General features: G+C 42.7%; 1 protein-coding gene across 1 annotated transcript in view; it reads left to right on the plus strand.

Moving 5' to 3' along the window:
* The window catches only part of LOC135083721 (dedicator of cytokinesis protein 1), a 107,992-nt gene that overhangs the window by 19,047 nt on the left and 67,549 nt on the right, over window positions 1–21,396 (plus strand). Inside the window, exons 3-14 of the mRNA XM_063978445.1 lie at window positions 1,481–1,583; window positions 2,760–2,905; window positions 4,328–4,451; window positions 5,369–5,578; window positions 8,822–8,913; window positions 9,566–9,709; window positions 11,046–11,169; window positions 11,440–11,649; window positions 14,787–14,885; window positions 16,094–16,270; window positions 17,913–18,108; window positions 20,575–20,723. Coding sequence (XP_063834515.1) covers window positions 1,481–1,583; window positions 2,760–2,905; window positions 4,328–4,451; window positions 5,369–5,578; window positions 8,822–8,913; window positions 9,566–9,709; window positions 11,046–11,169; window positions 11,440–11,649; window positions 14,787–14,885; window positions 16,094–16,270; window positions 17,913–18,108; window positions 20,575–20,723 — 1,774 coding nt within the window. The remainder of the gene's footprint in view (window positions 1–1,480; window positions 1,584–2,759; window positions 2,906–4,327; window positions 4,452–5,368; window positions 5,579–8,821; window positions 8,914–9,565; window positions 9,710–11,045; window positions 11,170–11,439; window positions 11,650–14,786; window positions 14,886–16,093; window positions 16,271–17,912; window positions 18,109–20,574; window positions 20,724–21,396) is intronic.

A 21,396-nucleotide genomic window follows, 5' to 3' on the forward strand; every position in this document is an offset into this window, starting at 1 on the left:
GATAGCCATTGAAAATCTAAAAGTGTAGTTAGTCAAAAATTAAAATAATAATAATACAATAATCAAGGTGTCTTTTAGGATACAAGCAAAGAAATAAATCAGAATCTAATCAGCCTTTGAGAGATTGTGATGAAATTGAGAAGTCTTAGCAAAAAAAAAAACAAGATATTGCAAAAGGTAGTTCTTCGTGACCAAATTTCTATACTAATGTTATGAATGACCGAGACTGGAATCATATTTTTAAAAATTTTAACGATTTACTCACAAGATAGAAGAGTTTGGGCCCTGTTCTAAAATCAATCATGAAGTGTTAGGACGAAACACTAAAGTATTTTTTGTATTACTGCGGAACAACCATTGTGCTTAATGATTTATTCCACTTTTCGGTCTATCGATACATTGTTACCGGGTTTCAGTTACTGCTACACATCACTAACTTTACGTTATCCGGTTGGTCGGAATTCGATACTTGCTGTGGGTGTCGACTTTGTAAACAATATGCGATCAACTCTATCTATCTCTTTTACCCATAACAGGATGAGCAAGAGAGATGGGTTGATTCACGTTTATCGAAATATTTGTTTTAGTAGGACCCCAGCTGATAATAAATTGTTCGTAGCTTCTGATAGGTCAGTAATTCAATACGCTCTCACTTTTAGGCCAGTAGTTGAGTTAATTTGATAACAAGCCCTTTCTAGATTGTGACAAATTAATGTTACAGATCTCAAATGTAATTGTATTTAATGAGGTAACCTATTTTTCTCTTATTGCGATAAGTTTAGAAGTTTATTGTATGATGAACTTAAGTATTTCAATGTATTTATTCTCTGTTTGGTTGGTATTTTCTGACAAGAAATTATATAGAGTAATTGATTTCTGGCTTTGGATGGCAGTTAATGAAAATCTGACATTAGGGTTCGGCTCACATATTATTAATCTACGAGAAAATAAAAGCTTCGGCTAAAGCTAGATTATTTATTTATTTATACTTCAATGCCAAAAATATTAACATTAGGCGAGTGGCTCATCCAGTTTACCTTCGGGTTATGCAGCAAAAGTAGTTTGGCGGTATAACAAAAAAATAAAATAAAGCAACGGTAAAACAAATATGCTACATATGCACATACATAAATAATATATAAAATATATAATTAATAAGGCATGCCTTGACGTTGGAGCGGGAGACCCGGGTTCGTTCGTTCGTTCGTTTCACCCGAATGACGTCCACTGCTGGGCAAAGGCCTCCTCCAAGGTTTTCCACAATGAACGGTCCTGCGCTGCCCGCATCCAGGCTCTTCCCGCGACCTTCACCAGATCGTCGGTCCACCTAGTAGGAGGCCTGCCCACTGGGTGGGTTCACCACAATAGTTTTGTCGTCAAAAATTTGTTTAGATAACTTTTGGCTAGTTTTGACAATTACCTATTGTAGTGTGTTATTAGACTAATAACTTATTTTTTTTATTGTTGTTCTTTGTTTCAGATGCGGCGGCACAGTGGTCGCGTCGGCCGGCGGCAGCGGAGTAGCTCACGACATAGCCCAGACCCTCAGGGAGTGGCTGGACCAGTGGAAGACGCTGTACATCGTGAGTAAAGATAATGGCATACTTAGAATATAGAGCATAAATACATAAATAGTTATGCTAAGTAATTTAAGTGAAATCCGTGCTGCTCTATGGGTGTAAAACGTGGAAGGTCACCAAGGTCATCTCGCACCAGCTGCAGGTCTTCGTCAACCGCTGCCTTCGCCGAATTCTCGGCATATACTGGCCTGAAAAAATCTCCAACGTCGAGCTATTGGAACGCTGCCACGAAATTCCGATCGACCAGCAGATCAAGCGCCGCAAGTGGAACTGGATTGGCCACACTCTCCGAAGGGATCCCGATCACATCCCCAAGCAGGCTCTGGATTGGAACCCCCAAGGAAAACGCAAACGTGGTCGCCCCAAGCAAACTTGGCGGCGCACTGTGGCAGACGAGGCGAAGAAGATCGGCAAGACTTGGAGCGCGATCAAACACATAGCTCAAGACCGAACGCGATGGAGGACTGTTGTGGACGCCCTCTGCCCCATTTAGGGGACATAAGACCATAAGTCAAGTCAAGTCAAAATTGACGATCTTCAAAGCCATATTGTTATTTAAATTAGTGTGAACACTTTCTGAACGTACCAACACAGTCGAAATTGCAAACTGTATGTACTCATGTAGGTACTTCATGAAAATGTCGCGTTTAGAACCGCGGTTTTCTATTCTAAATGTGAAAAAGAGGCGTCCCTCAAGGATTTCCACATAAGCCGATCCAGTGTTGACCGTATCCAGGTGCTTTTCGCGATCTGTATTGGACTGGGTGTTTTCTATGTATAATATGTATGTATTTACAAAAAAAAAAGTATTTAAGTATGTTTATATCCGTTGTCTAGTACCCATAGTACAAGTGTGCTTAGTTTGGGACTAGAAGCGCAGTGTAAAATGTCCAAGGATATCTACCGGACATTTTTCGTACCCCATGAGCCCCTGGCCCACTGTTACCGTGACCGCTACCATACATAAACCGATATACTAAGGTTCGTACTGTGCCTTTTTCCGCCAAAAAGCGGATTTTTCTTTAATCGCTTGACGGGTTGGCGATCTCAGTTTGATGGCAAGATACGCGATAGCTAGCATGTAGTTTGGTATGAGTATGAGGTTTGAGGCATGGTATTTAGCGTAAAGGTATTTGATTGAGCCCCATCTTCTATTAACCCAAAACTTTCCTCCCCCAGACAAACGATGAGCGCTTCAAGTTTATGGAAGTGAGCATGCGAGCGTTATTAGAACTAAGAAGAGAGGCGGCCAGCGGCACGCTGCCTCAGGACCAGTTGAAACGCGTCTCTAGGACTGCCATATTCACCATCGACAAAGGGAACCGGTAAGGAGTGACGTGTATCAAGTAATGAGTGCTTCACTTCATACAAGTGAGCATGCGAGCGTTACTAGAACCACAGAATAATAATAACTACGTACAGAAGTTTTACTTCGCGAAGGTATTTAAAAAAAATTATGCTCAATGTCATTAACAATATGGTGTAATTTAGCCTGTCTCAAGAGTCAAGCACCATTTTGTTGACAAACGACAGTTTACGTCAGTGATCGGCACTGCGCCGAAGCTATAGGGCTGACTTCGGTAAAATGATGTGACGTGAGGTGCCAAACTGCGGAAAATGGCGGAGGAAATACATGATTTAGCATGAATTATCATGAATAATATTAACTACTTATTTACCTCTCAGTGTCTTGGGGCAACTTAAAAAAGTACATTCTGTGTTTTTATGATTATTTAGGCAGTTAAATACTGCACAGTATTTAGTACACCATTTTCTTTATTTTCTTCCATCATACACAAGAATACGCGTGCGTGAGTCAATGTTCGCTCGTATGTGAGGCCTTGTCGAATAGTATCCTGTAGGTGGGCCACGTGCGTGTTTTGTTTTCAATGTAAATTCGCGGAGATGAACAGGCCTGCTAGAACTAAGGAGAGAGGCGGCCAGCGGCACGCTGCCTCAGGACCAGTTGAAACGTGTCTCTAGGACTGCCATATTCACCATCGACAAGGGGAACCGGTAAGGAAATGATTACTAGAACTACGGATGATGACAGCTAGGGACTGGAATTTGCTGTCTGCTGCTGTCTTTCCAGATTTCTAATCTAGACCCCTTCAAGGTATGAGTGAATGCGCATTTACTGGGTATAGATCGTGCCATCCACGAAGACGCGCCCCACCATTCTTCCGCTAATGTTTGAGTGTTATCGGTACACGCTAAATTATCCATGAGTGCACACGCACACTACAATAGTGACGCTTAGATTGCTCGGATCAAGCTCCCCGCACCCCGCGTTTCCCTCGGCCAAAAATTGGTGAGGCGCGTCTTCGTGGATGGCACTATCTATAGTATGTACAAAAAACAGCAAATCAGACTAAAGCCTGGTCCGTGAGCACGTAGAATTTTGTCCAATGACCCCAAGCTACCCATCCTTATCGCTCGCGCGTAATTATGTTGCTGTCACGCTCGCACACTCACTGCAGGCGCCCGCCGCACAGTCACAACAGCAATATAATTACACGCGAGCGATAAGGATGGGTAGCTTGGGGTCATTGGACAAAATTCTACGTGCTCACGGACCAGGCTTTATATTTCGTTGCAAAATAGCTCCTATTTCAACTCTATAGGATCCTACAGTGTTTAGCTTGACGTCGTCTGTACCATCCTTGACTGTATCTTACTTAACATCGCGGTAAAATTCTTGCCTTGTTCTTCTAAAAGAAGTAATAAGTAATTCATATTGTCCACAGAACCTTAGGAATGGAGCTGGCAGTGAGAACCACGGGCGGTCAGCTAGTCGACCCTTTACAAACCTCCACCTACAGACTGAACTCGATGCATGATGAAGCAAACGCACGCATCGATAAGAATATGGTAAGATACCTTAGTAAGATACCTGGATTAAATTAGGGGTGGTTAACTAATCCACTGTCACTTTAATGATCTGCCTTTGTAGTGTTTAATCTAGTAAAATTAGTTAAAACTTATTCTCCATCTTATTATCACTTTTCACAAACGCAAGCCATGAGGTTCGCCGCTGTACTTAAAATAAGTGATGTACTTTTAAATCAATTGGTCGAGTTTCAAGATACTTTAGGCCTGGATTTGATTCTCAGAACAGACACACACGTTTTAGAAAAGAAAGAAATAAATACCCTACTTATCACAGACTCGTTGCGGGTCCAATGACAGTTTAATTTTCCCCCGGGACAAACTTGACCTAAATACAAATACAAAATTATTTATTGTGAATCATAGGTAAAATGGTGACATGTTACAGTAGGTAGTATCACTGTTCCGCTCAAAGAGCATACAATTTGTTAGACAACAATAAAATTTCCTTAACCTTCATTAATTAATTAACCTTGATTAATTTAATTAACCTTCATTGGTTGGGTTTTTATTGGCGGTCAAGCTGTAGATCCTGGCTACACAGGAGTTGCAGTGAGAACGAGAGGTAGGAATAGTCCCGTGATTATCACAGATTTCTTACAGTATCGATTCATTTGTAAATTAATTATGCCTAAAGCCTGGTCCGTGAGCACGTAGAATTTTGTCCAATGACCCCTGGGTTATCGCTCGCGCGTAATTATGTTGCTGTCGCGCTCGCACACTCACTGCGGGCGCTCGTCGCACAGTCGCGACAGCAATATAATTACGCGCGAGCGATAAGGATGGGTAGCTTGGGGTCATTGGTCAAAATTCTACGTGCTCCCGGACCAGACTAGTAAATTGTTTTTCCAAGTTTTGTATTTAAAACAGTCTATTTCTATGTATCTATCTATCTACAGGAGACAACCCCCACCACACAACCATCGTCAACACCACCCACCGCTAGAACCTACACCATAGCGTTACGCGTCCACAACTTCGTGTGTCGGATGTCGGATGCGGCTGAACTACAGCTGTCGCTATACGACGCGGCCGGCAACAAGATGACTGAACATTTGCTGCTAAGATGGCCGGTGACTAACTTCAACCCTGCGCAAGTAGTATTTACTGTGAGTATTGTGGAGTATTCTAGAAGGAGACAGAAAATATTGGTGGTTTTAGATAGCTGGTAAGGTTTTCTATGCAATGAGTAGATAAAATAATAGAAATGTTTAAGGATGCGCCGGATTCGATCGGATTAGTTTTAGGTAAAAATTGTGCACTTGGTACCACATTAGGAATCACAGATCTGTGGGAACTACAGCTGTCGCTATACGACGCGGCCGGCAACAAGATGACGGAACATTTGTTGCTAAGATGGCCGGTGACTAACTTCAACCCCGCGCAAGTAGTATTTACCGTAAGTTTTGTTGAATGTTGTAGATGTAAATAGAGAAAATATTGAGGGTTCTAAATAGTTGGTAAAGTGCTCTCTGTGATGGGTAGATAAAATGAACGAAACGTTAAAGGATGCGTCGGATTCGATCGGATTAATTTTCTGTTACTAGACCAAAATTGTACGCTAGGTACCACTCGCTAAAGATTAGGCATCACAGTTTCGTGGGAACTACAGCTGTCGCTATACGACGCGGCCGGCAACAAGATGACTGAGCATTTGTTGCTAAGATGGCCGGTCACGAACTTTAACCCTGCACAAGTTGTTTTCACTGTAAGTATATTATAGAAAAAAACAGAAAATATTGATGGCTTTACATAGCTGGTAAGGTTTTCTATGCAATGAGTAGATAAAATAAATGAACTGTTAAAGGATGCGCCGGATTCGATCGGATTAGTTTTCTGTGCTAGTTAGATTAAAACTAGCCAAAGATTAGGGATCACAGTTCCGTGGGAACTACAGCTGTCGCTATACGACGCGGCCGGCAACAAGATGACGGAACACTTGTTGCTAAGATGGCCGGTTACTAACTTCAACCCCGCGCAAGTAGTATTTACTGTGAGTATTGTGGAGTATTCTAAAGCCTGGTCCGTGAGCACGTAGAATCCCGTCCAATGACCCCAAGCTGCCCATCCTTGTCGCTCGCGCGTAATTATGTTGCTGTCGCGCTCGCACACTTACTGCGGGCGCCCGTCGCACAGTCGCGACAGCAATATAATTACGCGCGAGCGATAAGGATGGGTAGCTTGGGGTCATTGAACAAATTAGGATTAGTTTTCTGTGCTAGTTAAATTAAAACTAGCCAAAGATTAGGGATCACAGTTCCGTGGGAACTACAGCCGTCGCTATACGACGCGGCCGGCAACAAGATGACGGAACATTTGCTGCTAAGATGGCCGGTGACTAACTTCAACCCCGCGCAAGTAGTATTTACCGTAAGTATTATGGAATATTCTAGATGGAGACAAAAATATAGGTGGTGCTAGATAGGTGATTAGGTGTTCTGCAAAATGGGTAGATAAAATAATAGAAATGTTTAAGGATGCGCCGGATTCGATCGGATTAGTTTTCTGTGCTAGTTAGATCAAAACTAGCTAAAGATTAGGGATCACAGTTCCGTGGGAACTACAGCTGTCGCTATACGACGCGGCCGGCAACAAGATGACGGAACATTTGTTGCTAAGATGGCCGGTCACGAACTTTAACCCCGCGCAAGTAGTATTTACTGTGAGTATTGTGGAATATTATAGAGGTAAATAGAGAAAATATTGAGGGTTCTAAATAGTTGGTAAAGTGCTCTCTGTGATGAGTAGATAAAATAAATGAATTGTTAAAGGATGCGCCGGATTCGATCGGATTAATTTTCTGTTACTAGACCAAAATTGTACGCTAGGCACCACTCGCTAAACATTAGGGATCAAAGTTTCGGTGGAACTACAGCTGTCGCTATACGACGCGGCCGGCAACAAGATGACGGAACACTTGTTGCTAAGATGGCCGGTGACTAACTTCAACCCTGCGCAAGTGGTATTTGCTGTGAGTATTGTGGAATATTATAGAAAGAAACAGAAAATATAGGTGGTTCTAGATAGGTGGTAAAGTGTTCTTTGCAATGGGTAGATAAAATAATAGAAATGTTTAAGGATGCGCCGGATTCGATCGGATTAGTTTTCTGTGCTAGTTAGATCAAAACTAGCTAAAGATTAGGGATCACAGTTCCGTGGGAACTACAGCTGTCGCTATACGACGCGGCTGGCAACAAGATGACTGAACATTTGTTGCTAAGATGGCCGGTGACTAACTTTAACCCCGCGCAAGTAGTATTTACTGTGAGTATTGTGGAATATTCTAGAATGAGACAAAAAATATTGGTGGTGCTAGATAGGTGATTAGGTGTTCTCCACAATGGGTAGATAAAATAATAGAAATGTTAAAGGATGCGCCGGATTCGATCGGATTAGTTTTCTGTTACTAGACCAAAATTGTACGCTAGGTACCACTCGCTAAAGATTAGGCATCACAGTTTCGTGGGAACTACAGCTGTCGCTATACGATGCGGCCGGCAACAAGATGACTGAACATTTGTTGCTGAGATGGCCGGTGACTAACTTCAACCCCGCGCAAGTAGTATTTACCGTAAGTTTTGTTGAATGTTGTAGAGGTAAATAGAGAAAATATTGAGGGTTCTAAATAGTTGGTAAAGTGCTCTCTGTGATGGGTAGATAAAATAAACAAAATGTTAAAGGATGCGCCGGATTCGATCGGATAATTTTCTGTTACTAGACCAAAATTGTACGCTAGGTACCACTCGCTAAAGATTAGGCATCACAGTTTCGTGGGAACTACAGCTGTCGCTATACGACGCGGCCGGCAACAAGATGACGGAACATTTGTTACTAAGATGGCCGGTCACGAATTTTAACCCCGCGCAAGTTGTTTTTACTGTAAGTATTGTGAAATATTCTAGAAAGAAACAGAAAATATTGGTGGTTTTAGATAGCTGGTAAGGTTTTCTATGCAATGAGTAGATAAAATAATAGAAATGTTTAAGGATGCGCCGGATTCGGTCGGATTAGTTTTCTGCAAGTTAGATCAAAATTGTACACTAGCTAAAAATTAGGGATCATAGTTTCGGCGGAACAGCTGTCGCTATACGACGCGGCCGGCAACAAGATGACGGAACATTTGTTGCTAAGATGGCCGGTCACGAACTTTAATCCTGCGCAAGTTGTATTCACTGTAAGTTTTGTTGAATATTCTAGAAGGAGACAAAAAATATAGGTGATTCTAGATAGGTGATTAGGTGAACTCCGCCGGACTCGATCGGATTAGTTTTCTGTTATTAGATCAAAATTTTACTCTTATGTACCACTTGCTGATGATTAGTGACCAGTTTCAATCTTTTTTTTGTCCACAGGATCTTTCGAGTGATGTGAAGAGAGAAAAAGTGTATTTAGTGTGCCATGTAGTAAGGATAGGATCTATGGACCCACAGAATATTGATCACAGGTAAGCATCAGTAGCCTCGTATTCACTTGAGTAGCCTCAGGCCACAGATCACAGAAACTACAGGGAGATGTGACAAAGGGGCGGGGCCAGTGTCGCAGCAATATGCCCAAAAACAGAACAATTTGATGATGACAGCAGCGACGTCATAATGTAAACAGTTTACATTGCTTGCTAAAGATTCGAATGATACCGCATTGGACAATGAGCACATATTTTGATTACTTTGTGTGTGTGAATTTATAATGCGACACTGAGGTTCGAACTCAGCGCATTAGTTGCATCTCTCTATATCTATGCCTCAGGCTCAACTGTCAATAAGAGGTTGCTCGATCTGAGGATGCTCAAGTGGATATGACGGATGATTCCAGCAGTGGACAAAAGCTTTCTTCTCCTAGCATCAACTTCGTTTTGACAGAGTAAATACAAATGAGTAGGTCATCTTCATAGAAACGCACGTGAGCGCGCACGCACACACTGACAAAATTCGGCGCAACACCCCGCTAATCCCCGCTAAATTGTGCCAGTGTGTGCGTGCGCGTCGCATACGTATTGGCGCGCTCACATACAAACCGCGCTCGGTGCGTTTCTATGAATATGACCTACTCATTTGTATTTACTCTGGTTTTGATGTTGATTGATAACTCTGTCGCAGACGGAGTTCCATCGCCGCCGGAGCGCCGGTTTCTTTTTCGGCGGCCGGCGGCATGCGGCGACCGTTCGGCGTAGCGTGCGCTGACGTCACGCGCCACCTAGCCGCCGACAACCCTGACAAACACATACAAGTGCCATTTTACGCGTAAGTAGAGCTAGGGTGTCTGACGCAGAATGTGCACTTCGCAATATGCGCACTTTTCCATATTCATATTACACAAACAAACTTCAGCCTTTACATTTTGCGAAGTGCACGTTCTGTGTCAGACCCAAGCTAGGGTATACTAGCCATTGTTCGTGACTTTGTTTACTTTGTATTTTAGAGTGAGTTCCAATGAAGCGTAAAAGCTGTAACGGTTAGCGTTACCGCTGACGTTATCTTAGATCTAAATTCTAATTTAATTACTATTATCTACCTAAATAAATAAACTTTAATAATAATATATCTAAATCTACGTAAACTACCTAACTAAATAACTTAATTAAATAATTTATATTGTTCTACACTAATAAAATAAATAAAATAATGAATCTACAAGCAAACCCGCGCGAAACAAGTTGTTAAATATTTCTTTTGTTCTCTGTCGAGCGGGCGGGCTGTTTTTTATGCATGCGCAAGCGACGCGCCTACGGCCTCGATGCTCCCGCCGCGTCTCGTAGTCCGAGCCAGAGCGTTATTGAGCACGGACGTATCGCTGTCCGTCACCGCCGGTCCCGCGATGTACGTAACTTTATAAAACTCTAAAATGTAATCGCGTATTGGTGAACCCCGCTACCGGGGTTCACGTTTACCTTCACGCTCATCTTCTTCACTACAAAAACCTGCCATGCATGGCCAGCGCACTACAGCCGAACTACCACTTGGCTCCTCAACCCGGCGGAGCTGCCTGCCGTGTCGGACGGCCCGTGCGCACACTCTAAGTGGCCCTACACCACAGTGCGTACGGCCCTAGCCGTCTGGCGCGTCGACAGCACTGCGGGCCCACCACCAGCGAGGAACCAAACCACATCACCATCAATGCTAGCGAGGACAGTGGTTTGAATACACTACCACCGGTGACGAATCTCGTGCGATATGATAGTTTGCTCGACAACCCACACCCTTAAGGTCTCTTTTGCTCTTAAATAAATAAATTACTTGTTAACCTAAATTATCTTTTATTTCTCAAACTAAATCTAAATTCTATTATGTCACTTGGCCTAAAGCCCTAACCGTGACAAAGCTTTGCTCCCAAGATGACGCATCTAGGTGCCCGGTATGAGTATTATACAGCCACACATAATAAGTACTAGTTATTGCCAGCGACCTCGCCCATCGTTGCATTCTAGAAAAAGTACCAATGATGGAGAGAAATCTTTCTTTATCAAATGGTTCTAGACTTAAATGCCTAAAATTAATTATTTTTAGTAATTTGATTTTTCAAGCTCGCCTTCACATGGCATAACAGATTTTAAAATTGAACCTTGTTTTTTATTTGCAGATGTGAAAAAGAAAACATGGACACGTTACTGAAGAAAGTCCTGACGAATAGAGATCTCAAAGACGCGAAACATTCCCAAGGACTCTGGGTGTCGTTACAGCTAGTTGAAGGAGATTTGAAACAGGTACATTATGTTTACATCTACATATTATAGACTTTATTTCTTTGTCTTAAGGTTCAAAAACTCCGAAACACTAAGGTATATGCCTGTTCAATGGTTAAACAATATTATACCGATACCTAAGGGTATATTATGATATTGTCTACCCGATAGTCTTATGTTATTCGTTCGTTTCAGTCAAATGACGTCCACTGCTGGACAAAGGCCTTACCCAAGGAGTTCCAAAACTTTAGTTATTCAGTTTTCGATATTAAATTGTGCCTTTGCTTCCAGATCCGCGAGGAAAACCCACACATAGTGGTCGGCAACACAACAGTGGCTCGAAAAATGGGTTTCCCAGAAGTAATATTGCCGGGCGATGCTCGCAACGAGTTATACGTGACGGTGGTCAGTGGATCCTTCTCTAAAGGCGGCGGGAAGTCGTCTGAAAGAAACATTGAGTTGGCGGCGCGATTGGTGGACAAGCATGGACGAACTTTGTCGGTAAGTTTTGGCAACACTAGTGACTTTCAGACACGTTCCTAGAGTCTTATGTGGACAGCGGATCCTTCTCTAAAGGCGGCGGCAAGTCGTCTGAAAGAAACATTGAGTTGGCGGCACGATTGGTGGACAAGCATGGACGCACTTTGTCTGTAAGTTTTGGCAACACTAGTGACTTTTAGATACGTTCCTAGAGTCTTATGTGGACAGCGGATCCTTCTCGAAAGGCGGCGGCAAGTCGTCTGAGAGAAACATTGAGTTGGCGGCACGATTGGTGGACAACCATGGACGCACTTTGTCGGTAAGTTTTGGCAACACTAGTGACTTTCAGATACGTTCCTAGAGTCTTATGTGGACAGCGGATCCTTCTCGAAAGGCGGCGGCAAGTCGTCTGAAAGAAACATTGAGTTGGCGACACGATTGGTGGACAAGCATGGACGCACTTTGTCGGTAAGTTTTGGCAACACTAGTGACTTTCAGATACGTTCCTAGAGTCTTATGTGGACAGCGGATCCTTCTCTAAAGGCGGCGGCAAGTCGTCTGAGAGAAACATTGAGTTGGCGGCACGATTGGTGGACAAGCATGGACGCACTTTGTCGGTAAGTGTTGGCAACACTAGTGACTTTCAGATACGTTCCTAGAGTCAATGTGGACAACGGATCCTTTTCGAAAGGCTGCGGCAAGTTTTCCGAGAGAAACATTTAGTCTAAGATCCCGCTATACAAGGACCTTCACCGAGATGCTTATTTGATGAAACATATTTTATATTCAATTTAACATGTCAATAATTATATTGCTTAAGGGTTGCCTAATAAATTTCAGTCCAGGATATGATTAATTAATCATTAAAAAAAGTTTTATTTTTAAATATTTCATCGGTTTGATTATTAAACAAACTCCATACCAATCGAAAGTATGAAGCCCATAGAATATGCAAACGTTAGGTTGCCTATTCTTTTCCAGTCATAACTCTCGGGTTGCCAGGTATAAACAGGTAAATTGATAGAGCATTTTGCATCGGTCTGATAATTTAATCAAATATAAATGAAAATAAAGATTATTTCATTATGAACACGGTGGTATAGGGTTGCCTGCGAAAAATCAGTCCTGAATGACGGTTGTCGAATTTTGTAAAGTGAAATTAAAACTGAAAGGTGACATTTTGCGAGTAGTTGGCAACATTTGGGAAAGACGAGTTGTATGAGGCGTTTGTGTGTCTTGTCAAGAGGTGTCGCTTGGGTGAAGAAATTTCTCCAGTGTTGCTATGCTTTCGGAGATTTGGTCCAAAAATGTCGAAAGTGGAAATAACGACTTCCGGTCAAAAATTTAGATGACGCCTCCTGCAAAAGAGTCGTACAAATGACATTTGATCATTTTCATCTCGATCACCTGGCAACACTGGCAGCTACGGGGAAAAGTATTTTTTTTTCGACATGGGTGTCTTTAAAGTTAAGGACGGACAGAAGGAGATATGGCAGAAAAAAACCAAAAATGGGGTTTGGTCGGTTATACAACCCAGATTATGGGAAAAATCCGAAAATTCAGAAAATCAAGATGGTGACCGAGTGAGCGGTCATTTTGTAAAAAGTTTCAGATTTCTGATTTTTCAAATGCATTTTTTGGGCAGTTGGCAACATTTGGGAAACTCGAGTTGTATAGAGCGATTACGTAGTTTGCTAAGGAGTATCGTTTGGAAAAACAACATTTTCCAGTGTTGCCATACTTTGAAAGATTTGGTCAAAACATGTAAAAAATGGAAATAACGACTTTTGGTCCAAAATTTGGATGACGCCTCCTGCAAATAGGTCAAACTAATGACATTTGACTATTTTTATCTCGATTACCTGGCAACACTGGCAGTTACGGGGCCACAAAATTTTGGGACTTGGGTGGTTTTAAGGCATTGTTTCACGGGATTGGTTTAGTTAGAAAAAAAGTAAAAATGGGTTTCGGCGCGGAAAATGGTCTAGATTAAGCGAAAAATGCAATAAGTATGGCAACACTGGAAAATGTTGTTTTTCCAAACGATACTCCTTAGCAAACTACGTAATCGCTCTATACAACTCGAGTTTCCCAAATGTTGCCAACTGCCCAAAAAATGCATTTGAAAAATCAGAAATCTGAAACTTTTTACAAAATGGCCGCTCACTCGGTCACCATCTTGATTTTCTGAATTTTCGGATTTTTCCCATAATTTTGGTCGTATAACCGACCAAACCCCATTTTTGGATTTTTTCTGCCATATCTCCTTCTGTCCGTCCTTAACTTTAAAGACACCCATGTCGAAAAAAAATACTTTTCCCCATAGCTGCAAGTGTTGCCAGGTGATCGAGATGAAAATGGTCAAATGTCATTTGTACGACCCTTTTGCAGGAGGCGTCATCCAAATTTTTGACCGGAAGTCGTTATTTCCACTCTCGACATTTTTGGACCAAATCTCCGAAAGCATGGCAACACTGGAGAAATTTCTTCACCCAAGCGACACCTCTTGATAAGACACACAAACGCCTCATACAACTCGTCTTTCCCAAATGTTGCCAACTACTCGCAAAATGTCACCTTTCAGTTTTAATTTCACTTTACAAAATTCGACAACCGTCATTCAGGACTGATTTTTCGCAGGCAACCCTATACCACCGTGTTCATAATGAAATAATCTTTATTTTCATTTATATTTGATTAAATTATCAGACCGATGCAAAATGCTCTATCAATTTACCTGTTTATACCTGGCAACCCGAGAGTTATGACTGGAAAAGAATAGGCAACCTAACGTTTGCATATTCTATGGGCTTCATACTTTCGATTGGTATGGAGTTTGTTTAATAATCAAACCGATGAAATATTTAAAAATAAAACTTTTTTTAATGATTAATTAATCATATCCTGGACTGAAATTTATTAGGCAACCCTTAAGCAATATAATTATTGACATGTTAAATTGAATATAAAATATGTTTCATCAAATAAGCATCTCGGTGAAGGTCGTTGTATAGCGGGATCTTATACTAATTGAGTTGGCGACACGATTAGTGCCAAATCTAGACAAGTCTGAGTTTTTTTAATGAAATCTGTGTTTGAAATAAATTATGTAAGTATACTGCCTGCTAATAAACTGCGTCCTTATTCTTTTTGCACAGAGTGTAATATCGGTCGGCGCCGGCGTGAACCTAGTAGATGAGTTCACGTCCATAGTATACTACCACGACGACCGGCCCCGCTGGCAGGAGGTGTTCAAGGTATGACTTCTTTTGTTATTTCTTAAAAAGTACTTGAAAAACTCATAAAACTTATTTATTTTTGCATGTATGATTTTAAAAAGCACGTTTACATGACCCAGTATTAAAAATAAAACCAAGTTTTTATGTCAAACGTTAAGCCTAGGCGCAGACCACCGATTTTTCGTCGGTCGATAGTTTAGTCGGGCAGTTGATCAGTATGGGCATGTATGCATGTATTCTTCATACAATTTAAAATCGGGCACAACTATCGGCCAACTAAAAATCAACGGTGTGCGCCTACTCTAAGTCTTTCGATGGACCATTGTGTACACAGGTCGATTAATGAGACCGATTAATCTTTTTCATTATTTTACGTGACATGAAATTATTTTTGGCTACTTTTTAAAGACTGCACATACCCGCGCTTTGAATACAAGTTTTATCCTGAAAAGCTCGTCTAAAGTCCGGCCGCCGAGCAGATAGAATTTCGTACAATGACCCCAACCTACCCATCCTTATTGCTCGAAAGCTACCCATCCTTAGCGAAATTCTATCTGCTCGGCGACCGGACTTTAGTAGTAAAATAGTTGTTAGTATCGTCGGGCCTGTTCATCTCCGCGAGTTTATATCGAAAACAAAACACGCACGATGGCCCACCTACAGGATACTATTCGACAAGGCCTCACATACGAGCGAACATTGACTCACGCACGCGTATTCTTGTATATGATGGAAGAAAATAACGAAAATGGTGTACTGAATACTGTGCAGTATTTAACTGCCTAAATAATAATAAAAACACAGAATGTACTTTTTTAAGTTGCCTCAAGACACTGAGAGGTAAATAAGTAGTTAATATTATTCTTGATAATTCATGCTAAATCATGTATTTCCTCCGCCATTTTCCGCAGTTTGGCACCTCACGTCACATCATTTTACCGAAGTCAGCCCTAAAGCTTCGGCGCAGTGCCGATCACTGACGTTTGTCAACAAAATGGTGCTTGACTCTTGAGACAGGCTAAATTACACCATATTGTTAGTGACATTGAGCATACATTTTTTTAAATACCTTCGCGAAGTAAAACTTCTGTACGTAGTACTTATTATTATTCTGTGGTATCGTTAAATACTGAGAAGCCTTATTTGCTTGTCCTAAGCGACAGGTGCCCGCTGTGAAGCGTAAGCCTTTATAGCGTACTTGATATTCAATCATTCTTTTGTCCCAGGTGTGTCTAAACATCGAGCAGTTCAAAGAAGCCCACCTAGTCTTCCTCTGCCGTCACCGCAGTTCCAACGAGGCCAAGGACCGCGCCGAGCGACCCTTCGCGCTCTCATACTTACGGCTGATGCAGCGAGAGGGTACCACCACGCCCGACATTAACCACAGCCTGTGCGTGTACAAGGTGAGTGGCTCCTGTGTTACTGTGCTCGTGGCAGTGTTACTGTGCTATACCACAGCCCAACGAGGCCAAGGACCGCGCCGAGCGACCCTTCGCGCTCTCATACTTACGGCTGATGCAGCGCGAAGGCACCACCACGCCCGACATCAACCACAGCCTGTGCGTGTACAAGGTGAGTGGCTCCTGTGTTACTGTGCTCGTGGCAGTGTTACTGTGCTATACCACAGCCCAACGAGGCCAAGGACCGCGCCGAGCGACCCTTCGCGCTCTCATACTTACGGCTGATGCAGCGCGAAGGCACCACCACGCCCGACATCAACCACAGCCTGTGCGTGTACAAGGTGAGTGGCTCCTGTGTTACTGTGCTCGTGGCAGTGTTACTGTGCTATACCACAGCCCAACGAGGCCAAGGACCGCGCCGAGCGACCCTTCGCGCTCTCATACTTACGGCTGATGCAGCGCGAAGGCACCACCACGCCCGACATCAACCACAGCCTGTGCGTCTACAAGGTGAGTGTTCCTGCGTTCCTGGTTTCCGTGTTCCTGGACGGTCGCAGTGTTCCTGTGCTTCTGTCAGTGTTACTGTGCCGTTACCAATGTTCCTGTGCCGTCTTCAGTGTTCCTGTGCCGTCTTCAGTGTTCCTGTGTTAGTCCCAGTGTTCCTGTGCCGTTGCCAGTATTTCTGTGCCTGCATTAGTGTTTCTGTGCCTGCACCAGTTTTCCTGGGCCGGCGCCAGTGTTCCTGTGCTGGTTCTAATGTTCCTGTGATGACCCCAGTAGTTGTGTGTCGGCCTCAGTGTTCCTGTACAGGCCCCAGTGTTTATATGCCGGTTACAGTGTTCCTGTTCTGGCCACAGTGTTCTTGTGGCAGCGTCAGTTTAACTGTGCTGGTAATAAATAAATAAATAAATAAAATCTTTGGACAATTTCACACAGCGCCAGCTAGCCCCAAAGTAAGCAACTCAATGCTTGTGTTATGGGTGCTAGCTTAACGGATATACTACTTATATACTTTTTTTTTTATTAAATACATACATATTATACATATTTACACCCAGACCCGTCACAGAAATTAAAATTCATCATTTCAATTTCTGCCCGGCCGGGAATCGAACCCGGGACCTCTCGGCATAGAGTAGTCCGTTCTGAACCACTACACCAAACGGCCGACAAAAATAAATAAGAAATAAACAATGCTGGCGGCAGTGTCTCCAGTAGCCGTCACCAGTGTTTGTTTGACCAATGAACGTCGCGCACAATAGCCGCCGGTGTTTGTGGTTGGTGCCCCTTTTGTGCGGAGTCTTAATGCCACAGTGTTTAGTTTGTCTAGCTGTTGTCCTTACCATTCAGTTTAGGCCGCTTTCACATTAGGGCGTGAGAAGCACGACATTAGCGCGCCTAAAGTCACCTTGTTGGTGTTTTTACGTGTGGCAAAATTTATACGTTTACTAAGTTGGCAACACTGTCTGTAGATGGCGTCCCTCCCGTGTGTATTTTGTTGTAACGAGAAAAAATAATAAAACTGCTAGTTTTGGAATAAGTATCACTTTTATTTATAAATCTTTCAAGACGCCTAAATGTGAAAGCGCTTTTAGATTGAAAAAAATCATAGGTTTTTCTTAACTTCTATATTCATTCCTCACAGATAGACGCAAAACGCGCGTCGTCCCCATCAACAGTGGAGACAGAAGCCGCGGCAGCCTGTCTAGGCCTACCTTCGGAGAGGCACGAGCTCCCGGCGGGATCCGAACGCGGGCTCACACGAGGCGCGCTAAGCCTCGTCCACCGCGACACGCTTACCGTTGCTACTAAGCTGTGCTCTACGAAACTTACGCAGAGAGGTGAGTGGTAGGGAATGCAGAATCGGTTCTGGTTTGAGGAACCGGGTTTTTCGGGTCTGGTGATCATAAGAACCGGGAGCCCCGGTTTTTTCGGTTCTTTCGGTTCCAAAAAAACAATATTTTGATTATGTTTTTTTTTTATTGAAATAACACTTCTTTGAATAGACTAGGAATAATCAACAAACATGATTTACAATATTTTTCTATTTTTACTAAATTCTACTCCCAAAAATAAAAAAAAGTAAAATAATTAGTTTTCAATTGAGGTACCACAATCAGTCTTTTTCATCCAACTTATCGATATATTTGACTATTTATATATTGACTGTCAGATGCAAAGCAAATAAAGGAGAAGTAGTGTTGCCAACTCTCACACAAAAATATCATCATCATCATCATTTAATTTTATACCATAGGATAGGTAGGACGTCCACTGCTGAACATAAACCTCCTCCAATGCTTTCCATGTTGATCGATTGGTAGCGGCCTGCGTCCAGCGCTTCCCTGCTACCTTTATGATGTCGTCGGTCCACCTTGTGGGTGGACGTTCCACGCTGCGTTTTCCGGTACGCGGCCTCCATTCCAGGACCTTCCTGCCCCATCGGCCGTCAGTTCTGCGTCCGGGTCGGGCTATGTCCGCTGAATCCGCTGACATAGAAATGAGGAGATCCGTAAATGAACTAAAGTCGCTACTTTAGTTCATTTACGGATCTCCTCATTTCTGATTCGATCTCATAAAGAAACACCGAGCATAGCCCTCTCCATAGCACGCTGTGCAACTTTGAGCTTCTGTATAAGGCCTATAGTGAGAGGCCACGTTTCCGAGCCATAAGTCATCACTGGTAACACACATTGGTTATAGACTTTCGTCCTCAGGCACTGAGGTATTTTGGATGAAAAGGTGTTGCGTAGTTTGCCGAACGCTGCCTAGCCGAGTTGGATTCGACGATTGACTCCCTTTTCGAAATTGCACCTAGCTGGATCGTCAACAATCTCGAGGATTGAGCTCCCAACCGAAACTGGGTAGGGCGCAACATGGACATTGGACATAAGCTTTGTTTTGTCCATATTCATCCTCAGGCCTACCTGTTAGGAAACTCGATTAAGGTCTTTGAGCATTGTGCCAAGATCTTACAACGATTCTGCCATGACCACAATCAGTATCGTGGGCAAACCGAAGGTGAGTGATGTACCCGCCATTAATGTTTATGCCGAATCCTTTCCATTCAAGGAATTTGAAAGCGTCTTCCAATGCAGTGGTGAACAGTTTAGGAGATATAACATTTCCCTGCCTAACGCCTCACTGCAGAGGAATCGTCCTCGTGCTCTGCTCCTGTATTCGGACCGACATGGTGGCGTTTTTGTACAAGCACTTCAGCACCTCGATATACCGATAGTCAATACGGCACCGCTGAAGAGACTGTAAGCACTGCCCAAGACCCGAACGAATCGAAGACCTTCTCATAGTCTACGAACGCCAAGCATAGTGGCAAGTTATACTCGTCAATCTTCTGTATAACCTGTCGCAGCGTAAGCGCAAACAAAAATATGCCAGCGATTTAAAAAAATTGTAAGAAAAATGCTTAAAATATTTACATATCTCATAAAAAAAAAACAAAATACAAAACCAATAAGTAGGTAATCTTTATTAGTAGCTAATCTGATATCTTTAGGTTCTCTATACGTTCGCAATGTTCTTGTTACGACTCATGCCTAATACCTATAACAGATTTTTAGATGAATATGCAAAACCCGAAAGTACCGAAAGAACCGGGTTTTGAATTTTTAAAACCCGGTTCTTAAGCTGTCGAAAAAACCCGGGTTTTCCCGGTTCTTTCGGTTCCGGGATTACCCGGGTACAAACCCTAGTGAGTGGTATATTTTATACAGGGTGTTAGGTAAATGGGTATATGAGCCGACACTAGCCCATGTTAACATGGGCATATAAATGGTATGGTGAAGTCAGAAAATTAATATCTTCATTTTAATTATTTTAATTTTCATACAAATAAAGTGCGATTTATTTCTGGATTTGTCGTCGAGTGAAACCTGATAGCACCTCTTCTCTCGCTCGCTCGCAATAAATTAGAATAAAGCTTAGGGTGGGTTGCACCATCTTACTTTAACTTTGACAAACGTCAAAAATCTGTCAAACTCCATACAAAAAGCACCGGTTATCGTCATAGTTACCGTTAAAGTTTTGTGGTGCAACTCGGCCTTAGTATAATGAGACGATGGGTGTCTTAATCACACTGAAAGAGCCCATATCGACTGAAAGAGCCCATATCGTCTAAAAGACTCAGGTTATCGTGAGCAAATTTAATATCCTCTAGTCTGTTTTGAAGTGAAATTATCTATCCGTTGATTTGTTGGGAAAAGAAAAAACAAAATCATATCCAAAACGTCTCGTTTATGAACACAAACTTATAAATAAGCCGTAATGCTAAAAAAAATCCCTATTTCCAGAGGAAATTCTGGGTGTGCTGAAGTGGAGCACTCACCACGCGGAAGGCACTCTGCGCGCGGCGCTCACGAGGCTTTTACACGTGCCCAGCGAAGAACTGGTGAAATTCCTGCAGGATATACTGGATGCGCTGTTTCATATCCTCACACAGGTATGTACTTATACATCCCCAAGTAGCAACAGATTATCTTCATAAGGCATTGAATAGCTATGTAGATGTTACACCTTTTTATGAGCACACTTACGAGTTAGGCAGGTTATGAGTGAGAGACCATCATATCGGATGGATGAAGCAACCTCGATGCTCCGTCATCAGCCGATCCATACATTTTAGTAGCAAACAGACAGGTTTGTCGACCCATTTATAGTGTTGTTGTATAGTTTGGTCTGCGAGCACGTAGAATTTTGTCCAATGACCCCAAGCTACCCATCCTTATCGCTCGCGCGTAATTATGTTGCTGTCGCGACTGCGACTGGCACCCGCAGTGAGTGTGCGAGCGCGACAGCAACATAATTACGCGCGAGCGACAAGGATGGGTAGCTTGGGGTCATTGGACAAAATTCTACGCGTTCACAGACCGGACTTTAGCAACTAATAAGCAGGCACTCACCCACACATGTTTACCTTAGACAAGTAATGGCGATATAGTGTCTACCAAATTATTTTGAATCTTATTGCCTTGTCTTACGACTGCTTCCACCCCAGGTGGAGGAAGATGTAGGTCAGCGGTTCCCAAACTTACTTTGAGAATAAATTCTTTTTTAGCGACCCCATTTTTGTAGTCAAGAGTCGAGTGCTCAGTCGGTGTCTAAGAGTCCTCCTA

Source organism: Ostrinia nubilalis, chromosome 24 (genome assembly GCF_963855985.1).
Source record: "Ostrinia nubilalis chromosome 24, ilOstNubi1.1, whole genome shotgun sequence".
Lineage (NCBI taxonomy): Eukaryota > Metazoa > Arthropoda > Insecta > Lepidoptera > Crambidae > Ostrinia > Ostrinia nubilalis.